Below are 27,059 nucleotides of genomic sequence, written 5' to 3'. Positions count from 1 at the left end.
GATTAACATTTACATACTGCATATCATATTATTGAGTACCAAGAAAAAACAAGATTTTTGGGTTGCTTACCGTAAAATCTGTTTCTCGGAGCCTTCATTGGGGGACACAGAGACCATGGGTGTATGCTGCTGCCACTAGGAGGCTGACACTATGCACAAAAAAAGGTTAGCTCCTCTTCCGCAGTGTACACCCCCCAGACAGGAAGCAAGATATCCAGTTAGTGAGAAAGCAGTAGGAGAAGCAACAGAATAGAGAATAAACAGACAACTCAACTGTAAACCTAAAACACATAGCAAATAACAGGAGTTGTAAAACATGGGAGGGTGCTGTGTCCCCCAATGAAGGCTCCGAGAAACAGATTTTACGGTAAGCAACCCAAAAATCCTGTTTTCTCTATCGCCTCATTGGGGGACACAGAGACCATCGGACGTCCCAAAGCAGTCCCTGGGGAGGGAAATCAAACTTCCATCAGGCCAGCGGACTCACCACCGCTGCCTGCAGTATCCTTCTTCCTAGGCTGGCATCCGCCGAAGCGTAGGCGTGGACCCTGTAAAATTTCACAAACGTGTGAACAGATGACCAGGTTGCAGCTTTGCAAAGCTGCAGAGCAGAAGCTGTGTGGTGCACCGCCTAGGAGGCACTCACCGCCCGGGTAGAGTGAGCTCTAATTCCAGGAGGGACCACTCGATGCTTGACCCGGTAGGCTTCCAAAATTGCCGATCTGATCCAGCGAGCAATAGTAGCCTTGAAGGCCGACTGACCTTTCCACGCATCATCTGTAGTGACGAAGAGAGAGACTGTGTTCCGCAAGGGAGTCGTCCTAGCGAGGTAGACTTTCATCGCCCTGACCAGGTCTAGCTTGTTCAAGGAGCGTTCAAGAGGACGAGTTGGACCTGGACAAAAGGACGGGAGAACAATATCCTCATACAGGTGGAAAGTGGACACCACTTTAGGAAGGAAAGAGGGCGGAGGCCGCAGGACCACCTTATCCTGTGAATAAAGGTACCTTGCTTGTCCTGGATTGAAGTATGTCCGCGCCTCATCCAACCGACAGGCTCTGGTAGGCGAGTGGGTGGGAGACGGATGACAAGGACCATCTGAATCACTGACACGTATTCGTGTTGGCGTCCGCCTGGAAGGCTGCTGGTCCTGCTGCGGAGAGCTGTGAGGATACGGGGTGGCAGTACACGCCGTACTCACAGTCTCTTTGTGGGACTACAGATGTGACTGTTCACTCTGTATCCCTCCGGAAAACCTGAAAAGAAACGACGCACACTGAGGTAGATATGGGTCTAATGAAAGACCCGTGTCCACCTCCTACTGACACTAAGCTAAACTGGATATCTTGCTTCCTGTCGGTGGGGTGTACACTGCGGAGGAGGAGCTAACCTTTTTTTGTGCATAGTGTCAGCCTCCTAGTGGCAGCAGCATACACCCATGGTCTCTGTGTCCCCCAATGAGGCGATAGAGAAAATTACATTCAATAACATGGAGCCGGAGGAGCTACTTTGATGGAGCCAAAATTTTTTATTTCTCCTGCAAAATGGTGCTGGAATGCGATAGACACTACTGCGCAGGCGCCTCTGCCAGTGCCATTTTGATGAAGATTACATCTGATACACTGCAGAGACAGCTGTCAGTCAATGTGCCGGGACATGCTTACAGCTGCACTGAGTACCAAGCGGTGACTAAATCCATAACTCTATGAATGAAAGCCGGTGGCTGAGGGAGGAATAAAGTTCATTTTCTCCCGGTAGCCGTGCTTTCAGTCAGGCGGTTATACCACATTGGAATGCTATTACTATTAAGAAGTGATATTATCACTTCTCGGGACTGTCATTATGGTGTAACAGAAAAAATGCAGGGGAGATGGGTGAGGGTGGAGGCAATTCTACAGACTTCTCCCCAAAAATGAGTTAGAATTGGGTAGTCCCGAAAGATGTGGTGTACATGAAATGATGGTCCTCTCTACCCTCCCTACACTTATCTCTCTGATCAGTGCAGTGAGCAAACAGGCAGCGGAGTAATCATGGGTCAGCATCCAGCAATGGACGGAGTAGCGGAAACGATCGTAAGTCTATATTGAGATGTTGGGCAGTCGGGCTGTAGCAGATATTTCTGTATTTTTCATAGCAATTTTGCAAATGAATATTTCGTATATACATTGTATAGCCCTTTTTTTCCCTTTTCCCCATTTTCTATGATAGTAATGCAGTTTCAAAGTTCTAGAGTAATCATTCTTAAGAATTCATGGTGCCACCTTATGGTTTTACAAGTCTTACGTTTTGGGTTGGCACCTGTTGACACTAGCTTAGATATGCTTGTCCTTTTTCTCTATTTGTATGAAACCCTTTATGGACATGTGCTCTCCCACTCCCATCAGCCACAGGTGATTTTAAGCAGACTAGCTGGTCCATTCTTGCCCCATAAATTGTAGGCTTTTTTGCCCAGGAGAGGTGACATATCAGGACAGGGACCCAATTTTGAAGGACGCCTTGACATGTCAGTTGGGCTCACATTTATTGGCCAATCTATGCTCCAAGTACCTTTATTTTTCAAAGCAATTTTGCAGATGAATATTTCATATATACATTATATAGCAATTTTTCCCATTTTCTATGGCAGTAATGCAGTTTCAATGTTCTAGAGTAATCATTCTAAGGCTAGATTCACACTAGCGTTTATTCCATGCAGCGCACGGCGCCGCTAAGCCCCGCCCCCTGCCGGCTCCCTGCCCGCCCCATCCAGTCATCGCCGCCTACTATCGCACAAGGACGCATGCGATCTGCGCACCTTATCTTTAGCATAGGGTGCGCAGATCGTGCGCTGGCAGGATTTTAGCGTGCGCTGCGCACTTTTGAAGGAGCGCCGAGCGCGCCAAAATGCAACATGCTGCGTTCGGAGCACACGGGCGCACCTTCAAAAGTGCGCAGTGCACGCTAAAATCCTACTAGCGCACGGCCAGCGCACGATCTGCGCACCCTATGCTAAAGATAGGGTGCGCAGATTGCATGCGTCCATGTGCGATAGTAGGCGGTGATGACTGGATGGGGCGGGCAGGGAGCTGGGTTTAGCGGCGCCGTGCGCTGCATGGAATAAACGCTAGTGTGAAACTAGCCTTAGTAACTTATGATGCAACCATATAGTTTTTCAAGTTGTACGTTTTATGGTTGGCACCTGTTCACACTAGCTTAGATGAGCTGGTCCTTTTTCTCTATTTGTAGCAGACATATGGAGAAGTAGGGAATACCATGGGGCGCTGTCTGTGTAAGAACGGGCATGTGAGAGTGAAGGCGGTGGGTACAGTCTGTATAAGAGAGGGTAGAGGGGCAGTCTGTCTACTACAAAGGCTTAAAGTGGAACCAAACATTCTTACTGCTTTTTCACATTTAGCAGGCACTTGAATTCCTGTAGATAAAGATGAGAATAGCCGGCTCTGCCCCTAGCCACACTTCCCAATAATTGGCAAAATGTCTACTCCTAGACATTGGCAAGCTTTCGAGACTACTCAGGTATAACGAGGCGGTACATCCTGATAGCCTCCATTTTGGCATCAACCACTGAGGACTCTCAAATTATCTCCTGGCTAACACGATACAAGGATATATTTGTCCTACTCATAGACAAGCATTTGAAAACAAACACAACAGCAGAGAAGAGCTACGATTTAAGCAATAACACTATTGCAGTGGGAAAATAATCCATATATATTTTTTCCCACTGTCAGCAGTACGCGCCGTTTTGACGAGTTGTAGTAATGCAGTCAGGCAACTCTGGTGCTATATGTGCACAATATTTTCAGCAGTTCCGGTGTTTCATTTTCCTAACTTACACACAAGTATAACACATTCCTATGCAAATATAAATGTGTCCATGGTTAGAACGACGTGTGTGTTCTCTGTGGCAGGCAGGGTTAGACTTTTATGAATTCGGTCGTATCAACAAATCTTACATGAAGCAACAACAGAAAATAAAAAAAATAATATATATATATATCTCTATCTTAGAGAAACAAGTGTCTTCTATTTCCTCCTCCCTATTTTCTGGACTTATCCTTCATTAGAAAAACTGTTCAAACAGTCTTGGTCAAGCCAGACTGCCAGCTACTGAGTTTTCAGATCACAGCCATCTACTAAAGTCAACTATGGAGAGGGCAAAAGTGAGAGCAGAGGTCAAGAAAGACATAAATAGGTTGTGCTGCAGCTTTCTGGTAAGCGTTTTATCTCACCACAAAGCAGCAATCACAGCTACACTGTTTATTACTGCTGCATAATGACCTTCATACTGCTGCTGTTTCTGAGAATATGCTACACAGAGACAGGAGAGCAAGAATTCCTTGTGTCTGTGATAATGGTCTATGAGAGACTTCATACTAGTCTCCCATCCACTAGCTTAGAGAGAACTGAAAATTAGAGGTAGACTGTGCAAAGGGGAAAACTGGTGAAAAATACAGAATACATGTCATTTAACAGCCATAAATAGAGTAATTCCACACAATACCCAATTCTGAAAATGACGGCTATGTTTTAATACATCGGTTCATTCTACAAGTTTCATAGCATGGAATTCTAGATTTACCCATCAATCTGAGGCGTAGAGGTTCCGGTGAGGCCAAATCAATTTCTGCCTTAAGAATATCCTTGGCAACAGAGAAAATTTCCTCTTCTGTAGAGACGGCATAGGAAACGGTTGATGCCCTGGTCTTGACTTCAAACTTGACATTTTTCAGTTTCAGTGTAACAGTTCGGCCCTATAATAAAGGAAGCAGAAGTCCATTTATAACCCTATAGAGGCTCCATTGTGTTGCTTTTGGCCGCACATTTAAAGTTCACAAACAGGTTAAAAAGTTCCAGCTATAATGGAAGCTGCGAGATCCACCCACTCGTACAGCTCCAAGCACATGCCACAATATTATTATTTCACTTTAATAAATCCTTAGGAAGCACAAACGGTTTAGCCTCAAAGTAGAAAGCAGGAAATAACTGGACAAGGACGTCTATAAACCAACTTATGGAGGAAGCGGGAAGACAAGAACAATATAAGCACAATTCTGGAGGACAACCAGGGAAGTATCCTTCAAGTGTGGAAACAAAGATGGTCAATGTTAGAATGGATGGAGGCATCAGGTGGGTGCTGGGACCAATTAACTACCCAGTAATGCCAAGCAGAAAACACAGGGTAGCACTGTAGCGCTGGGGACCTGGGTTCAAATCCCAAGGACACCAGCTGCAAGGAGATTGTATGTTCTCCTCGTGTTTGCGTGGGTTTCCTCCGGGTTCCTCTCACACTCCAAACACACACTGATAGGTAATTTAGATAGTGAGCCCCAATTGGGACAGTGCCGATAATGTCTGTTAAGCGCTGTGGAATTAATGGCGTTATGTAAGTGAGTAAAATAAATTAATCGAGTGAGACTGGCAAGAGGCATGGGAATTTTTTTAAATTGGAAGTTTTCTTCCATTTTGGAGATGTTCTGCAGCAGATTTTCCTAAAGAAACTCTTCGTATTTTTCTGCATTAAAGCAGCAATCACTCTTGACTTCCAGGGCAGAAACTATTTTTTTTTTTCATTCCCCTGTTACTTACAAAGCCTGAAAATGTACTTCGGGTCGTCATGAAATCCCCCAACATCTGGATGTTGTGTACAGCAGCAGGCAGGTGTGAAGATAAGTGCAGGAATCGAAAAAGAGGAGCGTCCGAAGAGTGCAGCCATAATGCTCCCTATTCTTGCCACAGATGCCTCAATAAAAGCCAACATGTCATAATGTCAGCAATTAGGCCACTAAGAGCTTCCCACATGTCCCCCAGATATGTTTCTGTAGAAAGGAGTGCTTCTCCATCAAGTCGGAGAGTTGCTAAAGTTGGTACACAGAAGGGTTCTATATAAAGAGGGGAGCTGGCTTGGGGTTATATGCATGGCGGGCCTGTTTATGACGGATTCAGGTCTGGCTTCTGTATGTAAGGGAGTGTAACTTTAGGACTATATACAAAAGAATAGAAACATTTTAGCTTTATGCCAGTAGGTGGGTATATACTGCTGTGGAGGAGCTAACCTTTTTTTGTTGGATAGTGTCAACCTCCTAGTGGCAGCAGCATACACCCCATGGTTTCTTGTGTCCCCCCAATGAAGTCATAGAGAAAAGAAGATTGTTACGATAGGTCATTGATCTCAAAGTAGTAGACCCCATTATTATCATTGTTGCTGTGGTTTTGTACTGGTGGGGCGGTGTGGCCTGGAACCATGGGGACTCAGTCTTGCAGCATGGACGCTGTGAGGCACCAAGCCGTCCGCCCTGCCGAAGCATTGTCGTTGCGGCAATGGTCAGCGCACGACTCCGCTCCGTTAAGGCTAGGGGCCCACTGAGAGGTTCGCCGTGACGTGGCAGTGGGCTTCATGCAGTCTGATCAGAATGTTAAACTAAGAGCCTCATGTTCAGTCAAATATATTTTTGCCTAGCGGCATTAGATCAATGTATGATTTTCAGCAGTGCTGTCCGTTCTCTTTTTCAGCAGACCCCATTATTGTTCCTTCTTTATTATACTGTTTGCACAGAGGAAAAAAAAACCCAACAACTTATAATGGCGCTATGATTAACGGTGGCGACACTGAGTTTTCAGTAATGCAAGGTCAAACAGAGAATTTTTGGACAATGTTTGCTGTCAGACAAAAAGACCTTTACAGTATGGGGGCTGCGTAAGTTTGATTCTTTTTGCAAACTGTGGCAAATAATTATATTAGTCCCTCAAACATTGGCTTTTTGATGACCTTTCCTATAAGGCTGCTACTAAAGAAGCTCCCAAGTAGCAGCTCTTGTACAGTAGGTGCACTCTCCCATGACATCCATTACTACAGGTGGCCTTCCTCTAAAGTCACACAAACCTTTAATCCCTCCTTGTTGAGGTCTTCTGCAAGATCCTTACAAAGCTCCCGACACTGCTCATACTGATCATCGGCGGAGCTCATTTCACTGAAGGTCCTGAAATTGGTCAGAACAACAAAAAAAATAATTTATTATAGTTGATGCACATGTAAAATTCAAAGAAATATCTGTAATACAATATATTCAACTGGAAACAGTAGAAAGTAATATAAAGTCACGGCTTTACATCTAGGTCTAGGCGACAAAGCCTATAGGCCAGGCAGTGCTCTGGGAAAAAGGTTATGCAGATAGCCTCATCCAAGAGGACGGAGCTGGCTCTAGGCCCACCTATTGAAGGTACTCACCCTACAAGTCAATGTTGACTCTTTAAAGAAGCAGTCCTCTTCCTTCTCCCATCAAAATTGTTATCCCCTTAATATATTGCAGTCATCATATTATATAGCACTGTGGGCTTACACAATTGCTTATTTTGCCTTTCTATCCAATAAATTCTTCGCTTTTCTATTAAGTCTACGAGATCACATGATTAAAAACTGACTAGCCAAAACCTTCTAAGCTCTATGTAGAAACAGGAGGTCAATTTTCCCTGTATGAGTCATGAGTCACTGTAAAAGTCCCTGATAAGGCGGAGGAGGGAACAGCAGTGTTAAAGAGTTGAAGAGTGGAATGATTTTTGCAGAGACAAGAGACTTCCTGTTTCTACATAGAGCAGAAAAAAAATAAAGAGTAGAATTAACTAGGTAGAAAGGCAAAATGAGCAATTGTAAGTGCACAGTGCCAATAGGGCATGTGACACTGATCAGAAACAGTAACATTATACATATATATCATATTCACATACACACACATATATATATGGCGCGAACGTACCTTTCTGTGCTCATGCTTTTTCTTTCTCCATCTCTGACATAGAAAAGAAAAAAATATATATATATATTTTTCATATTACTTTTTAAACATATTTTAACAACTTATCAAAAATTTTTAAACATACTCTACACTTTGTTGAGGCTTAAAAGGTTATTGCCCAAATCCCAAGTTAGCCCCCATTCATTGGAAAGGGGATAACTTGCTGATTGCCGAGGGTCAGATGGCACAGACTGCTTGTGATGCCAAAATCAGGGCTCTGCAGCCTCCCTCATCTTTAATTTAGTGGAGGTGCGCATCCTCAGCCTCTGCTGCATTCATCATCTATGGAACTGCCTTCAAAAAACAAGAGCTGTATTGTAGGATCTGCCATAAAGATCTAATAGATGTGAGAACCACATCCATCTCCAGAATGGGGATTCCCTGATCTCCAGTTCCAACTAGTGCCTGATGGCAGTGATCGGCTGTATGGTGGCACTTGTGCCGGCTCCGCATACCCGTCTTGAATGGAGAGGAGGTGCGCATGCCAAGCCTCGGATCCATTCATTGTACTGTACATGGGACTGCTGGAAATAGCGGAGCTCAGCTCTCATCTAACAGCGAGGTCCTCCTGGGAGGAAACAACTTAATTTCCTCCCATTAGCTGCGCTTCCATTAAAGGCACCAGTAATTTAACACTATTTCAGTGCAGATTAACCCTAGATCTGCAGCTACATAGCGTTTAGACACAAAGGTGGCCATACCCTTTAAAAAGCAAGTTTTACTTTGCTATAAACGTTCTTTAAAAAAAAGAAAACTTTCATCCTAAATGTGACCTCACGGTGATTAATTAAATCTATGCGGACAATAAATATCCACTCGCCTTTCTAAGCGCGTTGACCCCAGACCCATCGAAATGTGCAGAAAGTTATGCCAGGATATATCGGAGAACAGGAGCGAGAGCAGCGCCCTCTGCTGGTGAAGGTCGGTACACGTTGTAATTCCCAGCGCTCGTAACATTTTCTCAGTGACTTTCCCGATGCCTGGGACCTGCAGCAATAAACCCGATTGTCAGAAACACTATACAGAGAGCTGGCGGCATTACATGGGGTGTAGCACACACTTACTGCTGACAAGCACATCATCTTCCAAGAGCTGAGTTGTTAAGGCTCGCTGTGAATAATTTGGGTTTGATTACCATTCATTACTATGGGTGCCAGGAACACACGACGTGCTGTGGTCTAAAAAATGTGTGTCTGTGTAATAGGAGGGGATCTTATGATAACTTATAAACAATCTGCCCTAATCCATCCTCACCGCTCCAATATAAAGAGAAGAATGATGACCCGGCACTCGGAAAAAGCTTAGCGTAGGTCTTTCCATAACAAATCTTACATATAGTGAGCCTGCTATAAATTCTATAGGGTAGGGTTTCGCATTGTGCCACACGGTCTTTGGTGTGGCCGCTATCTAAGGTTGTGTTCAACAATGAGTTTTCAGTAAAAGGTGGAAATTTAAATTCGTTTTTTGCAAGTTACTACAAAAACGTATAGGGGCTACGGCATAAGAAAAGTCAGTTATGTTACAGACCACTGGATGAGAAACTCCACAGTCAGTCGGCTAACAAGAGAACAGGTTTAGAGACAAAGGTGCGAGCCGTCTTTCATTCTCTACCAGATACAGGATGGAGTTGGTCATGTCTGCACTGCTTGTACAGAATGCGCATGGAAACTATAGCAGCGATTCTCCGGAGATATTTTAGTGGCATCAACAACTGCGGGTAATTTGGCCCAATTTATTTTGACACCATTTAGGTTATAATTCTGAACCCTATAACAACCCTTAAAGAAGACCTGTCATATATATACACTGCTCAAGAAAATAAAGGGAACACTTAAACAACACAATGTAACTCCAAGACAGTCACACTTCTGTGAAATCAACCTGTCCAGTTATGAAGCAGCAGATTGTGAATCAATTTCTCCTGCTGTTGTGTAAATGGAACAGACAACAAGTAGAAATGATGGCAATTAGCAACACAACCCCTATAAAAGGAGTGGCTCTGCAGGGGGTGACCACAGACCATTTCTCTGTTTCAGCTCTGCAGCCGACAGTACTGTGAATTCAGCTCTGAGCTATAAATTCTAAATAAGTGATGTAATTACCAAGTCATTACAATTATTTGCAAATTAATTTCTGTATTTAAAATGAAAGCCAGTGTCCAGATGAAAAGTAGAAATGAAAGGGAAATGGAAATACGAACAGCCATTAAATTAAAATGATTAAAGGTGTTGTCCACTACTCAGACAACCCCTTCTGAAGCCCTATCCCCACCCCCCCCCCAGTAAATAATAGCTCTACTCACAGGTGCCATTGGGTCACGCGATCCCTACGGCCAATTAGTGGCAGATTTGTTTTCTTCTCCTTCAGCCATCCGGAAGAAGTGAGAGCATCCGCAGCGCCAACTTCCTTCAGATGTCAGTTACAGCCAAAGGAGAGGACACAGTTAGACAGCTGCTGATCGGCAGCAGGGATTGTGTGACATTATGTCAAGTGAGCCCCGGGAGAACCAGTGCTGGCACCACTGGAACAGAGTTATTTTACTTAGTGATTGAGAAGGGGTTCTAAGAGTAGTACACATCCTTTTTAATTTTTCCCAGTTTTTCTCAATGGACTCAGAATAAAAGAAATCTGTGAACATAAATCGAAACTGATTAGAGGACAGAGATTCTGCCAACTCTGGGTGCCATGTGTGAGGTTAAGATGCAATACCTGGACAGGCCATGGACAAGTGGGGTGCTATTCTAGAAAAAAAAAATTCTAGTCTGGGATAACTGTAGCAAAATAAAACAGTGCATAACACATACATTAAGAAGGTGTGTACATTTCACTTTTCTACAAAATGAAAAACCCTATTTATCAGCCAAGTATTGACTCTGCAACAGATCATTCATGTGTGAACTTGGTCTTATACCTACTAGTTGCAGAAATATCCTGCAAGGTGGATAATAAGCCGCATCCTACCTTCCTGATAGGCAGGTCTTTGATGAAGTCCATGACCGCCTGTTTATCATGTGGAATTATATACTGCCCATTAGGTTTGTTCTTGTCACTGCAAACCTTGGCCAACATCATGTTCGGAGCAATGCCTGAAAACACAAAATCACTGAAAATGACCTTTATGTCCTAAGAGCCCAGAAGAGGCTTAATGGTTAAATTACTGGCTCAGGAAACATTTGGGACAGAGGACACGTGAGGGCTTTTTAAGCCGCCAAGTACGACACTTGTCCAGTAATGGTTCAACAATTCAAGTGTTCAAAGCTCTCAAGTTGTTTTGCAAAATCCATCGAGTTTAGAGCGTCGCCAACTTAAGGCTCTTGTACAGGGGTCAATAAACATGGACGCAATCACCTGACGAACAAGCAAATAATCGCTCATTAACTGAACAGATAAATCTTTTATTCGGCCTAAAAACGATAGATGTATGGCAGCCCATCTGTCCATGTATACAGAGGATTTACTGCTGACAATGTACTAATGCGCATCGATTTCTTCCTATATAGTTTGCAACACAAGATGATACCAAGAACCTGACACTTCCCATAATTATGCACTTCTTTGACATTGCCTACATGCCGCTGTTCTCCTGAATCGACCATGGTTTTGCTTTTATTCATGCGCCTCCCCAATCCCAAGATATCGCCATCACGCCAACTTGGCTTCCAAAACTAGATGTATATAAAAGAGGACGCCAAATCTCAGGATCAGAGAGGAGCAGGAACAAAAGAAAAACTATGCCAAAATCAGAACAGCGCTCATCACACCAGGTTAAAAGGAAAAATTATTTATGGCAAGCGACAGATAGACGCTGATAAACTTGTTATATCGTCTCTCAGGGCTTGTTTAGACCAAAATCTGCTGGTATAAACGTTTCTAGGAAGTGATGACTTGGCCCCCACCAAGCCCGGAGGCATCAAATCTGTCTACGATTAAGTAGAGACACAGAAGGATTTGCGCAGTGTACATCCAAAGATCTGTGGTTAGATCGCCAAGTTGTTTGGAACAATCTCCCTGCTGAATTATTTTAGAAACTGTGGGCAGGTGTACCTAGTAGAACTGATGCTTTAAAGGCAGTTTTACAGGTGGAGGGTGGTCACAACAAATATTGATTTGATTTACAGTGGGGAAAATAAGTATTTGATACACTGATAATTTTGCAAGTTTTCCCACCTACAAAGAATGAAGAGGTCTGCAATTTTTTTTCATAGGTACCCATCACCTGTGAGACAGAATCTTGAAAAAAAAAATCCAGAAAAATCACATTCTAAGATTTTTACATAATTTGTATTTTATTGCATGAAATAAGTATTTGATACAATAGAAAAACAGAAATTATTATTTGGTACAGAAACCTTTGTTTGCAATTACAGAGGTCAGATGTTTCCTGTAAGTTTTTAACCAGGTTTGCACACACTGCAGCAGGGATTTTGGCCCCCTCCTCCATACAGATCTTCTCCAGATCTTTCAGGTTTCGGGGCTGTCACTTGGCTACACTGAGCTTCAGCTCCCTCCAAAGATTTTCTATTGGGTTCAGGTCTGGAGACTAGATAGGCCACTTCAGGACCTTGAAATGCTTTTTACTGCACCACTTTTCAGTTTCCCTGGTTTTGTGTTTCTGGTCATCATCATGCTGGAAGACCCAGCCAAGACACGTCTTCAATGCTCTTACTGAGGGAACGAGGTTGTTGGCCAAAATTATGTGACACATGACCCCATCCATCCTCCCTTCAATACAGTGCAGTCATCCTATCCCCTTTGCAGAAAAGCTCTCCTCAATGTATGTTTCTCCCACCATGCTTCACGGTTGGGATGGTGTTCTTGGGGTTGTACTCATCCTTCTTCTCTTTCTCCAAACACAGTGAGTGGAGTTGATACCAAAAACTTCTCCCATGCCTCCTCTGAATCATCCAGATGGTCATTGGCAAGCTTCAAACGGGCCTGCACATGTGCTGGCATGAGCATGGTGACCTTGTATGCCTTTCATGATTTTAATTCATGTCGGCGTAGTGTGCCACTAATAATAAGGTTTGAGACTGTGGTCCCAGCTTTCTTCAAGTCATTGACCAGGTCCTCATGTATAGTTCTGGGCCGACTTGCGACCTTTCTCAGAACCATCCTTACCCCACGAGGCGAGATTTTGCATAGAGCCCCAGAAAAAGGAAGATTGACAGTCATCTTGTATTTCTTCCATTTTCTAATAATTGTGCCAACAGTTGTTGCATTTTCACCAAGCTGCTTGCATATTTTACTGTAGCCTATCCCAGCCTTGTGCAGGTCTACAGTTTTGAACCTGGTGTCCTCAGACAGATCTTTGGTCTTGGCCATGGTAGAGACATTGGAGTGTGATTGATTATGTGTGTGGACAGGTGTCTTTTATACAAGCTAGTGGGTTCAAACAGGTGAAATTAATACAGGTAATGAGTGCAGAGTAGGAGGGTTTCTTAAAGAAAAACTGACAGGTCTGTGAGAGACAGAATTCTTGCTGGTTGGTAGGTGATCAAATACTTATTTCATGTAATAAAGTGCAATTTATGTAAAAATCATACAATATGATTTTCTGTTTTTCTTTTTTTTTTAGATTCTGTCTCTCACAGGTGAAGTGTACTTATGATAAAAATTACAGAACTCTCCATTCTTTGTAGGTGGGAAGACTTGCAAAATCGACAATATAAAATACTTATTTTCCCCACTGTATATTTCTCTCTTTCTCATTCAGTTTGTATTTTGTTAATTGACAAAAATAAACGATCAGCACTGTTACTTTTGTTTGTTTTTTTTAACGTATTCTTACTTTGCAGAAATTTTTCGCAACTTGCTTAAAACAGCTACAAAAAAGTAAACGCAGGAACTGAGTTGCTCTCGTAATCCCCCGCCTTGACGTGAAGAGCAGTGGTGAGGTCATCACGTTGCTGACCTCATCCCACTACTGCAGTCACCGCATAGGCAGCAAGGACGCGAAGGACGTAGCAGGTGATGGTAAGCGCTCCACAAAGGAGTGGAAGATTCAATGTACGGATTATTCTATTAGGGTGGTATGGTGAGGGGCAGTGTGTGCGGGATATTACGGAGAGGATCAAATGTGGGGGATATCATGGAAAGGGGCAGAGTGTGTGGAGGATATTATGGAGAGGGGCAATGTGGGGGGTATTACGAAGTGTAGCAGTTCTGGGGGTATTATGAAGAGGGGCCGTGTGGGGGGGGACATATTATGGAGAGGGTCAGTACGAAGGGGAGATAATGTGGAGAGTAGCAGTGTGGGGGGGACATAATGTGGAGAGTAGCAATGTTGAATGGATATTATGAAAAGGAGCATTGTGGGAGGAGATATTATGAAGAGGGGCATTATGGGTGGACATAGGTTTTTATGGATAGTGGGGAGTGTGGGGGAGGACATGTTATGGAGAGGGGCAGTGTTGGAGAGAAAATTATACTACTTTATTTTTAAAGGGCACCGTGTCGAGCTGAGCTGAAGAAGACCAAAGAAGAGTGAATGCTGCAGAGATGAACGGTGGACGTCCAAAGTCATCACGGCGTATGTTGTAATGAGTGATTCCCTACTAAAATTTAAGAAGGGACTGGATGCCTTTCTTGAAAAGTATAATATTACAGGGTATATACACTAGTTTCCTTAATATTGCGGTGATCCAGGGAGCTAGTCTGATTGCCGTATGTGGAGTCGGGAAGGAATTTTTTTCCCCAATGTGAAGCTTACTGTTTGCCACATGGGATTTTTTTGCCTTCCTCTGGATCAACATGTTAGGGCAAGTTAGGATAGGATATGGGTTGAACTAGATGGACTTAAAGTCTCCCTTCAACCTTAATAACTATGTTACTATGTTAAATGGAGACAAAAGCAATGGAAATGACATCAATCAGAGAAGCTGCATTCGTGTACCACTTGTGGTTCTGTATTCATGTATTGATGGTGGCCCTTATCCTAACAGGTCACATGGTATGCTATATAGCTATGTTAAAACACAAAAAAACACTAAAAACTCAATGAAAGTTAGGGTTTGTTTTTGAGCAGAAAGTCTCCAAATGCTCCTCATAATCTAAGAACATCTCAGAAACTTAGTTCTAGTCATGCGTGCATGTGCTGATTGTGGTTCTGGAGATGTATTCATTTCAGCAGCCCTTTAAAAAAATGTTTGTGGACCTTGGTATTGGTTCAGTATGACAATGTGGCCTTTGAACCAAAAAATGTTGTGTTTTCCCGATTTATATATATGCCAAAAAATATCTATCGTAACCTGTTGATCAAGGGGAAAAACGGCAAAGAGCATTTATCTCTTCTGCTAACAAGTGTGCCTGATTGTGCCACAAAAACAAGTGAGAAACGAGCAATAAGCTTGAAGTAATTGCACGAGACGCCGTTCATATGGGAATTAACTGATGAAAATGTAATCTACAATATGACAGTCGGAGTAATTTGCTTAGAACGTGTTACTGGGACCTTCGTTACGTCAGTGGTGAAGTTTTCAGATGGATAAGAAACTGAAGCATAAGATGACAAGCACTTGTTGCCAGGTAATAAAAACCAAAGATATTTCCTTAGAGGCAGCCAATTAGAAAAATATGGCATTGTACATGTCCGCAGCGCACGGATAGAGGTAGGCGGAGTTCACATAGGCTTTGAATTTCTCAGGCCAGTCACACAAACAGTAGAGTCCACAGATCTTGAAGATAAGCCCTAAAAGAACAAGGTCTATTTGTGCAGTTGTCAGCAGGGCAAAGGCTGAGCATGGGCAGCTCTGTTCGTTGATTTGTATAAGAAGTCCAAAAATTACAAAGAATGCATGCTGGGCAATTTTTGGACCTCCAATACAAATTACTGAACGCAGTTACACGTACAAGCCAATTGTCCAACCAGTACACCACACAGCATGGTCCTGCTCTTGAGATGCAGGTCCTACCATTTATGACGTTTTGTGGATATACCCATAAATGTCCTACATGGGACAACCCCTTTAAGGCTACGAGCAGTATTGCCCTGGTATGGTGATAGGACGTGGAGCAAGGAAGTCTCTCTCATGTCAAAGACAAATAGGGAGGGGAAGCCAACGTAGGAGAAGCTTCTGGAACTACACAAAAGAGACAGAAATCAGGCTACCTGTACAGTTTTAAGAATTAAAATATATTAGTAGGTTTCAGTAACTAACATTGGCAAACGTTAAAGGACTGATTGAGTCAACCAACAACCTCTTTAATTTTATTTTATATCCTTAACAGTTTTTTTAGATACAGAAATCTCATTTTTCTGCCCAAACAAAGAATTATATATAATACAAGGTGGGCCATTTATAAGGTTACACCTGGGTGGGCCATTTATATGGATACACCTAAATTAAATGGGAATGGTTGGTGATATCAACTTCCTGTTTGTGGCACATTAGTATATGGGAGGGGGGAAACTTTTCAAGAAGGGTGGTGACCATGGCGGCCATTTTGAAGTTGGCCTACCCAGGTGTATCCATATAAATGGCCCACCCTGTACAATTCTGTCAGCGTGCAAACTATTGGGCTCTGTTGCAAGCGCTTTAGCTCCCTCTAGTGGTGGCTCCTGATGCACAGAATTTGGTGTGAAAACCAAGAGGAAGTTTGTAAGAATCTTCTCTTTCTACGCAGACCAAATATGTTCTGCACGCACGCGTCCAGGCATGGTGTCCAGATTCATAAAAAGAAGAATAATTGTAGAGAAATTAACTCAAGTAAGAGGAACAACAAAGTTGAAATGATCCAAGCCGAGATGAAGGATTCCATCAGTCACCTGCAAAGCAGGAGCGGTGTTCACGAAGCTGCAGACAATACAGCATGGTTAACCCTTACCTGCACTGGCGGTCAGCGTGGTTTTCTGTTCTATGCAAAACCTCATTTCCCTTACAGCGTCCTCTGCTGACGTTCCAAAGACGATCACATTTTCTTGTTCCTTCTTCTGACTCTCTGTCTCTTGTCTGGCAGAGTCATGGCATTGGTCTGGCAGAAAGGTAGGACTGTCTTCAAAAAGAATTGGTGACGTGCAAAGTTTTTCTTCTCGTTCACACTTGGCCTTAGCACTCTCCACACCTAGGCAAGGAGAACATGACGAGGTGAGTAGGATACTGATTCCAGTGCCATTTAAGTCTAGGAACAATTTTTTTTTAAAATCCTGTTTATCTGATGCTCCTCTATTCCCTGGCTGATTGATATAGGCAAATAGTGTTTAGTCAGTGGTGCGAGAGCGGCAGCGCACACAGTGAGGACATACAGTGGGGATAATAAGTATTGGATACACTGCTGATTTTGCAAGTTTTCCCAACTACAAAGAATGGAGAAATCTGTAATTTTTATCATAGGTACACTTCACCTGTGAGACAGAATCTAAAAATAAAAAACAGAAAATCACATTGTATGATTGTTACATAATTAAATTGCATTTTATTGCATTTAATAAGTATTTGATGACCTACAAACCAGCAAAAATTGTGGCTCACAGACCTGTTAGTTTTTCTTTAAGAAGCCCTCCTACTCACTAATCACCTGTATTAACTGCACCAGTATTATCTCATTACCTGTACAAAAGACAACTGGCCACACATTCAATCACACTCCAACCTCTCCACCATGGCCAAGACCAAAGAGCTGTCTAAAGACACGTGGGACAAAATTGTAGACCTGCACAAGACTGGGAAGGGCTATAAGACAACAGGCAAGCAGCTTGGTGAGAAGGCAATAACTGTTGGCACAATTATTAGAAAATAGAAGAAACACAAGATGACTGTCAGTCTTCCTCAGTCTAAGGCTCCATACAAGATCTCGACTCGTGGGGTAAGGATTATTCTGAGAAAGCTCAATTTTTGGGTTTTTTTCTTTATATTTTTGCATTGTGTGCAAGCCAGTGCGTGGCCTCCCTCCCTTGAGCTGGAATTACATTTAAAAGCTTCCCTAGGCTGGTGTGCACTGGTTGGGATCCAGTCCTTTTGTCTGCTCTTATTCACACACTGACGTCAACTTTGACACATGGTAAGGTTTTTAATATTAGACAGTGTAGGACCACCCTGATCAGAGTCACCTTATTACTAAGAACTCTGTGTTATTTAGATGCATTTTTTTTCTTTTTACTTATTTAAGTTACAGCAGGGTTTATGTTTATTTTGCTTCTTGTAGGTTTTGTATGTCTTATGGCCAATGTGAACCTGCATTTATGTGCTGCATGTATACCAACTTAAACCAAGCTCAATTTTTGTGTTTTTTTTTTCTGAGAAAGGTTAGGAACCAGCCCAGAACTACACAGGAGGACCTGGTCAATGACCTGAAGAGAGCTGGGACCACAGTCTCAAACAATACCGATAGTAACACACAAGGTCCCGGAGTGGCCTAGCCAGTCTAAAGACCTGATACCAATAGAAAATCTTTGGATGGAGCTGAAACTCAATGTTGCTCAGTGACAGCTCCAAAATCTGATAGATCTGGAGAAGATCTGTATGTAGGAGGGGGACCAAAATCCCTGCTGCAGTGTATGCAGACTTGGTCAAGGACTACAGGAAACATCTGACCTCTGTAATTGCAAACAAAGGTTTCTGCACCAAATATTACGTTCTGCTTTTCTACTGTATCAAATACTCATTTCATGCAAATTAATTATGTAAAAATCATACAATGTGATCTTCTGGATTTTTATTTGTAGATTCTGTCTCTCACAGTTGAAGTGTACCTACGATAAATATTACAGACCTCTCCATTCTTTGTAGGTGGGAAAACTTGCAAAATCGGCAGTGCATCAAATACTTATATTCCCCACTGTAGTCTATGAAACTGCCCACAAAATCCTGCTCACAAAAGACCCTAATACACATTAAATGGAACCTGCCTGCTACCCTAGGCCCCTAAACAGGCGTCACCACTGACATTTTGCACACAAGTTTCTACTTTCTTGGGAACTTGGAATGAAGTTGGCTGGACGCCGGATTAATTGGCGTCTGGCCATGGAAATAGCAAGGACATCGGATGTGGCCAGCAGTGAAGAGTGGCGGTAATGTCGCTTCTGAACAAGAGGGAGGATTAGCTCAAGCACTGGTTTAAAGTTAAATGAGTTGTCCACTACTCAGACAACCTCTTCTCAATCCCTATGCTTCCCCTTTGTAAAATAATAACCCCTATACTCACCTTTTTGCGCCCAATCAGCGACCCCTTCACTCTCCCCGCCTTCGGACAAATCCAGACATCCGAGGAAGTGAGAGCTACAGCTGTTCAACAACCACAGAATGTCGGTTACATCCGATGCAGCTTAAAAGGGATGGTCCCAAACTAATAATGATTTTCACCCTAATTAACTATTTATTGTAACAATCTAGCAGCTTTTCTAATGTGCTTTATTTAAAAAGTTCCTCTCTGTTTAACATAACTGCTTTCTATTTTTTAACCCATTTCTGTTTTGATGATGATTTGTTTGAGAGCCCCATTGTATGCTGGGATACTCAAACAAGATGACATCAAGGGGCCGAGGCCACTGTAAAAGCCTCTGTCCCCACCCTGAAATGAAGGCAACATTGATATCAGTTTCAGAGGCTGAGTTAGCCCCTGCTGTACAGACATTGCTCCAGATGTCAATTCCAACAAATGTTCAGTCGGATTTTGTCACTGTTCAATATTCTTCTCAGTGCACAGTGACAGTGCGCTCCTTCGCCTGCTGTAATTAGAAGTGACTAGCTGTCAAGAGAGTGCACTGTCAGTGCACACTGTAAGGGGAGAATGGAAAGAGCAGAGACCAGCCCTGTCCCCGATAGTGATATCACTTTTGGGGGGCGAGGCTGGTTCCTGCTTACCACCTTCTTTCCATGACTGACAGCCGGCTGTCAGTCAGTGACGGGGCGTGCTTACAGCTGTGGCTCTCACTTCTATAAGAGGTGACTGTAGCTTCTCCAGGCACGCCTGCATGACTGAAAGCCAGAGGCTTCTAAGAGAAATAAAGTTCATTTTATTCAGGGTGCTGCAGTCAGTACAGCAGATGTTTACCTTCATGATACTATTAACATGCAGCTCAACCGTAATTCTACAGGAAAAAAGCAATATCTGACCTGACAGTTTCCCTTTAAAATTTGCATAGTGTTGTTCTGGCTGCACAGCAGCTTGGATTCTTTAAATGTGATATACAGTATATCTCATGCAATCCACAAATGGACGGACATATTTCACATTCACTTCAGAGCAAGTGGGCCTGTGTGCCGTCAAATGCCAGGGCCAAATTTAATTCCCAGTCCAACCCTGGTCCACAGCCAATTGATGAGAATCACTGATTTATCAACACTGTGCTATTTGATGTCCACAACACAACACATTATAATCTGCGATCTGTAAGAGAACAAAAAGCCAAGAAAATACAAATAATTCAAGACACATGTAAGATAATCCCAATCCAAAATGAGAAAAAAAAACAACTATCCAATCATTCTGGAAGTGGACAGTATCACTAGATGGACTTACAAGGCTTTATACCTGCTGGAGAGTTTACATCGTCATTGTTTGCAGTTCTAACAACAAATCTTCTCCGTTCCTCGGGCCAATTCAGACGTTCTTCTAAATGGTCGGTGATATCCAGATAGGCCTCATCAAGGCTCAAGGGTAAAAAGTTGGGATCATACTCAGAAAATATTTCTCGAACCTAAAAAAAAAAAAATATATATATATTTTTTTGCATTTTTTTTAAAACCCCAAGTCATCATAGTTTGCACCTACTTTTGCTCTACTTTTGTGTGTTTTGCACCTTTTTTTGTTGCACCCAACTCATTATTCCATTTGCTTTCCTGGGTTTTTTGCTTTTTCACTTTGTTGTCGGGAGTCTAGCAATTTCAGATGTTGTAACCGGTTTCATCAATTGCGACTGCTTAAAAAAGTTGTAAAATTTGGTGCAATTTTCCCTCCAGTCGCCCTGCTGTAATGTCGAGTATGTCCAATTTTGGTGCAATCACAATTCACAAAAAAGCCATTCAAGTCAGGAAGATAGGCCATTTTATACTTTGTGCCAATTTGATGAATTTGGCACCTAAACAAATACCCCAAAACAAGAAAAGGAAAGTTACTTAAAAGAAGCCCTCGCAATATAAACGGAGGCCTACATTTCCAGTTTTAGGTGTAAATCACAATCTGCGGCTCGGCTTCACATGATGTGGGCCTCCTGGACCTGGAAAGGTTTTGGAAGGGAGTGACAGATATAATTAATAATGTGTATTTTGTCAATTCTTCCCTCACAAAGTTTGCATGTACCGTATATTGTGGAAGCTCTTGAGACTAACGAACCAGGAAAAATTGGGTAGAAAGAATGCTCTTATGGCAAGAAACAATAAGAAAGGTCCGAAAAAACGTGAACTTGTTGAGAAGATAAAGGGTCTTTTAACCCCTTAGCGACAGAGCCAGTTTGCAGCTTAATGACCAGGCCAATTTTTACAATTCTGACCACTGTCCCTTTATGAGGTTATAACTCTGGAACGCTTTAATGGATCCCGCTGATTCTGAGAATGTTTTTTCGTGACATATTGTACTTCATGTTAGTGATAAAATTTCTTCGATAAGTCTTGTGTTTATTTATGAAAAAAACGGAAATATGGCGAAAATGTTGAAAATTTTGCAATTTTAAAACTTTGAATTTTTATGCCCTTAAATCAGAGATGTGTTACACAAATTTCTTAATAAATAACATTTCCCACGTCTACTTTACATCAGCACAATTTTGGAAGCAAAATTTTTTTCTGTTAGGAAGTTATAAGGGTTAAAAGTTGACCAGCGATTTCTCATTTTTACAACAAAATTTACAAAACCATTTTTTTTTAGGGACCACATCATATTTAAAGTCATTTTGAGGGGTGTACATGACAGAAAATACCCAAAAGTGGCACCATTCTAAAAACTAGACCCCTCAAGGTGCTCAAAACCACATTCAAGAAGTTTATTAACCCTTTAAGTGCTTCACAGGAACTAAAGCAATGTGGAAGGAAAAAATTTACATTTAACTTTTTTTTGCAAAAAATTTACTTCCGAACCAATTATTTTTATTTTCACAAGTCTTAAAAGAGAAAATCAACCACAAAATTTGTTGTACAATTTCTCCTGAATACGCCGATACCCCATATGTGGGGGTAAACCACTTTTTCAGCACACGGCAGAGCTCGCAAGGGAAGGAGCGCCATTTGACTTTTTCAACACAGAATTGGCTGGAATTGAGATCGGATGCCATGTTGCGTTCGGAGAGCCCTTAATGTGCCTAAACAGTGGAAAACTGCAACAAGTGACCCCATTTTGGAAACTAGACCCATTAAGGAACTTATCTAGATGTGTGCTGAGCGCTTTGAACCTTCAAGTGCTTCACAGAAGTTTATAACGTAGAGCCGTGAAAATAAGAAATCCATTTTTTTCCACAAAAATGATCTTTTCGCCCCCAAATTTTAATTTTTACAAGTGTAACAGGAGAAATCATACCCCCACAGTTATTGTGCGATATGTCCTGAGTACGCTGATACCCCATATGTGGTTATCTAGATGTGTGGTGAGCACTTTGAACCTTCAAGTGCTTCACAGAAGTTTATAAATGCAGAGCCGTGAAAATAAAAAGTCTTTTATTTCCACAATAGTGGAAACCCCTCAATTCTTGCTCCAACCCTAACCCCAACACACCCCTAACCCTAATCCCAACCCTAACCACAACCCTAATCCCTAATCCTAATTCAAGTTCGCCCTAACCCTATTTCTAACCCTAGCCCTAACCCGAGCCCTAACCCTAGCCCAACCTTAACCCTAGCCCAATCCTAGCTCTAACCCTAGCCCAACCCTAACCCTAGCCCAATTCTAACCCAACCCTAACCCTAGCCCAACCCTAACCCTAATGGAAAACTGAAAAAAAAATATTTTCTTTATTTCATTATGTTTGCCTATATAAGGGGGTGATAAACGGGGGGGGTTATGTACTATTTTTTTTATTTTGATCACTATGATCGTTTATCATAGTGATCAAAATAATTAATGGAATCTGCCAGCTGGAGCCGGCAGATTCCCGGCGGGCGCACTGCGCATGCGCCCACCATTTTCAAGATGGCGGCGCCCATCGGAGGACGGCGGCGGGACGCGGGACCACCAGGAGGGAAGTGAGGACCACGGAGAGGTACCGGGGACCCTATTTCTTTCTCCTGTGATGTGCGATCACATCAGAGGAAAGAGAAATTTAATGCATAATCGCGGCTTTTTTTTTTTTTTTTGCGATCGCCGTTATAGGGTTAATAATGCTCTCTGGGGTCTCGGCTACCCCTGGCAGCCAAGACCCCGAAGAAATTCCGACACTGGGGGGTGCTATGTAATTTCTCCACAGCGCCGTGAATTAACGGCGCTGTGGTTTTAGTACACTCAATTACCGCCGTTAAAAGGCGTATGGGTGGTCGTTAAGGGGTTAAATTAAAGGGAATGTAAACAGAATGGGCATGACTGCAAAATATGACAAACCGTTGGCACTGTGGATAGATACCGCAGTAACGACATCCAGACAATTAAAGGACAACTAGGACAACCAACCCTTTCTCATTCCCACGCGTAGCCCTGAAAAAAAGTAAAAAAGCCAATACTCACCTCCCGTGCCGGCGTCGATCCTGTGGTGTCGGCACGCTCCTGGGGCTCTCATGCGGTTGTAGGACATGTGGTGCCCTGTGCCCATTCATCGCTGGTCTCACTGTCTCTGACCTTCGGACAAATTGAACATGAAGAGGAAATCAGATCAGCTGCAGCCCAGACTTCATCTTCAATCTGTCGGAAGGCGGAGACAGTGACACCAGCGATGATTGGGCACCGAGTGTCATACAGTTGTGGCCAAAAGTATTGACACCCCTGCAATTCTGTCAGATAATACTCAGTTTCTTCCTGAAAATGATTGCAAGCACAAATTCTTTGGTATTATTATCTTCATTTAATTTGTCTTAAATGAAAAAACACAAAAGAGAATGAAGCAAAAAGCAAAACATTGATCATTTCACACAAAAATCCAAAAATGGGCCAGACAAAAGTATTGGAACCCTCAGCCTAATACCTGGTTGCACAACCTTTAGCCAAAATAACTGCGACCAACCGCTTTCGGTAACCATCAATGAGTTTCTTACAATGCTCTGCTGGAATTTTAGACCATTCTTCTTTGGCAAAAAGCTCCAGGTCCCTGATATTTGAAGGGTGCCTTCTCCAAACTGCCATTTTTAGATCTCTCCACAGGTGTTCTATGGGATTCAGGCCTGGACTCATTGCTGGCCACCTTAGAAGTCTCCAGTGCTTTCTCTCAAACCATTTTCTAGTGCTTTTTGAAGTGTGTTTTGGGTCATTGTCCTGCTGGAAGACCCATGACCTCTGAGGGAGACCCAGCTTTCTCACACTGGGTCCTACATTATGCTGCAAAATTTCTTGGTAGTCTTCAGACTTCATAATGCCATGCACACGGTCAAGCAGTCCAGTGCCAGAGGCAGCAAAGCAACCCCAAAACATCAGGGAACCTCCGCCATGTTTGACTGTAGGGACCGTGTTCTTTTCTTTGAATGCCTCTTTTTTTCTCCTGTAAACTCTATGTTGATGCCTTTGCCCAAAAAGCTCTACTTTTGTCACATCTGACCAGAGAACATTCTTTCAAAACGTTTTAGGCTTTTTCAGGTAAGTTTTGGCAAACTCCAGCCTGGCTTTTTTATGTCTCGGGGTAAGAAGTGGGGTCTTCCTGGGTCTCCTACCATACAGTCCCTTTTCAGTACGGGTTGACACTGTTGTACCCTCAGACTGCAGGGCAGCTTGAACTTGTTTGGATGTTAGTCGAGGTTCTTTATCCAACATCCGCACAATCTTGTGTTGAAATCTCGTCAATTTTTCTTTTTCGTCCACATCTAGGGAGGTTAGCCACAGTGCCATGGGCTTTAAACATCTTGATGACACTGCGCACGGTAGACACAGGAACATTCTGGTCTTTGGAGATGGACTTGTAGCCTTGAGATTGCTCATGCTTCCTCACAATTTGGTTTCTCAAGTCCTCAGACAGTTCTTTGGTCTTCTTTCTTTTCTCCATGCTCAATGTGGTACACACAAGGACACAGGACAGAGCTTGAGTCAACTTTAATCCAGGTCAACTGGATGCAAGTGTGATTTAGTTATTGCCATCACCTGTTTGGTGCCACAAGTAAGTTACAGGTGCTATTAATTACACAAATTAGAGAAGCATCACATGATTTTTCGAACAGTGCCAATACTTTTGTCCACCCTCTTTTTTATGTTTGGTGTGGAATTATATCCAATTTGGCTTTAGGACAATTCTTTTTGTGTTTTTTTCATTTAAGACAAATTAAATGAAGAAAATAATACCAAAGAATTTGTGTTTGCAATCATTTTCAGGAAGAAACTGAGTATTTATTATCTGACAGAATTGCAGCGGTGTCAATACTTTTGGCCACAACTGTACAACCGCGCGAGAGCCCCGGGACCGCGAGTGCAGACACACAGGAACAGCGCCAGCACAGAAAGCGAGTATAGGCTCTTTTATTTTATCGGAGCCAAGAGTGGGGAATGAGAATGGGTTGTCCTAGTACTAGACAACCCCTTTAACTATATGTAGGTTTCCTGTAATTAGTGGACAATGATAAGTCGGGTATTAATAGTGCATACCCTGTGCATAGGCAGAAAACAGTGTTGGAGGGCAGACAAATGGAGCTCATTGATATAGAGGACTACATTGTTTGCTTGTCCTCTCAGTGATAATCTCCTGCTGATAAATAAGTCACTGTTTTATCAAACCACAGCAAGCAGCCCAGTAAATGACACCACTGGAATCAGGGTCTGTGCCCCTACACCATGCAATGCTCAGATAAAACAGCAAAAATCTTGTGATGGTGGTCTCTGTGAAATGGAAACATTTAACAGCAGAGCTCTCTAAATTGTGGCTCTCCAGCTGTTGCAGAACTACAGCTCCCAGCATAGTGGGTACTGGGTTTCAATGTATCTAAATTGACACTTGTTACAAACCACTACTCAAGAGCATCGTCAGTCTTCTTCTTTGCCTTTTTGCCACTGTGATAATAGTACAGTCTGCACATTTTTTTTTAAAGGAAAACAGTATTTTAAGTATCAGAAAATGGAGGGAAAAGAGCAGGAATGTGCGGCACACAATCTGCAATGAGGATCAATATGAATGAATAAAATGGAAAAACATCGCTCTCTCCCTTTTGTGAAATCAGTCCCAAATTCCAAGACACACTCCAAAAACAAACATAACCAAGGGTGTGTGAGCTAACTCTAAAGCTCTATTTTGCATGATACAAAAATAAAAAAAAATGGCCAGCATCTCTTAGCAAAATGAACAACAAATGTTCAGGTGTCAGTTGCTGTGGATGTAATAGTATAGTATGCAAACAAGAAAATCCAGAGCTAAAAGATATTACTTAACATTAAAGGGAATCTGCCAGTAAGAACGACCACCCAAACAGCATATATGGGCACCATAAAATCCTTTTCTCCGAGACGCTCATTGGGGGACACAGATACTGTGGGTGTATGCTTCTGCCGCTAGGAGGCTGACACTAAGTGAAAAAAAAAGGTTAGCTCCTCCGTAGTAGTATACACCCTCGCCCCTATTGTGGGCGGAAATCAGTTTGGTGCCAAAGCAGTAGGAGGACAACAAATCAGCCTTAATACAGGTACATGTCAAAAAGCACCACCCTTATCTCAAACTAGTAAATGTACCTAAATTTTAACAAAACAAGAGCCAACTGGCTATTAGGGTGGGTGCTGTGTCCCCCAAAGAGCGTCTCAGAGAAATGGATTTTACGGTGAGTACTTACAAAAATCCATGTTTCTCCTTCGCCTCATTGGGGGACACAGATACTGTGGGACGTCCTAAAGCAGTCCCTGGGTGGGAGATTGACTCACCGGTCCAAGCTACATGCCTCTTTGTTTAAAGGTGCGCCACCGCTGCTGGAGAATCCTTCTACCCAGGCTTGCATCCGCCGAAGCCCAAGTATGACTATTACAATGTCTTCCAAATGTGTGCAGGCTGGACCACGTTGCTGCTTGCACGCCTGTTCTGTCGAAGCCTGATGCCGAAGCGCCCAAGAGGCCCCCACTGCCCAAGTAGAGTGCGCTCTGATTCCTGCTGGAATCGGCGTGCCTCTAAAGCGGTAGGACTCCTAAAAAGTCAAACAAATTACCATCTGGCTATGGTCGAATTTGAGGCAGCGAGTCCCCTTTCTGCGCCCTTCGGGGAGCAGGAACAGCGTGTTCGTCTGACGACAGGGAGCCGTC

General features: G+C 42.8%; 1 protein-coding gene across 6 annotated transcripts in view; it reads right to left on the bottom strand.

The window, feature by feature from the left end:
* Window positions 1-27,059, bottom strand: part of POLK (DNA polymerase kappa) — a 125,382-nt gene that overhangs the window by 32,232 nt on the left and 66,091 nt on the right. For 5 of the 6 annotated variants that reach the window (XM_073584103.1, XM_073584098.1, XM_073584102.1 and 2 more), the window contains 7 exons: window positions 20,247-20,424; window positions 16,614-16,850; window positions 10,752-10,876; window positions 8,611-8,777; window positions 7,752-7,784; window positions 6,881-6,977; window positions 4,580-4,751 (listed from right to left, as the gene is read on the bottom strand). In XM_073584103.1, the coding sequence (XP_073440204.1) occupies window positions 4,580-4,751; window positions 6,881-6,977; window positions 7,752-7,784; window positions 8,611-8,777; window positions 10,752-10,876; window positions 16,614-16,850; window positions 20,247-20,424 (1,009 nt within the window). The remainder of the gene's footprint in view (window positions 1-4,579; window positions 4,752-6,880; window positions 6,978-7,751; window positions 7,785-8,610; window positions 8,778-10,751; window positions 10,877-16,613; window positions 16,851-20,246; window positions 20,425-27,059) is intronic. The other variant, XM_073584101.1, reaches the window with a different exon arrangement.

The sequence above is a fragment of the Dendrobates tinctorius genome, unplaced genomic scaffold, assembly GCF_039654945.1.
Source record: "Dendrobates tinctorius isolate UK_male_01 unplaced genomic scaffold, ASM3965494v1 ptg000083l, whole genome shotgun sequence".
NCBI classification, from domain to species: Eukaryota; Metazoa; Chordata; class Amphibia; order Anura; family Dendrobatidae; genus Dendrobates; species Dendrobates tinctorius.
The sequence above is the reverse complement of the archived record's forward strand: the minus strand, read 5'-3'. Positions and strand labels throughout refer to the sequence as shown.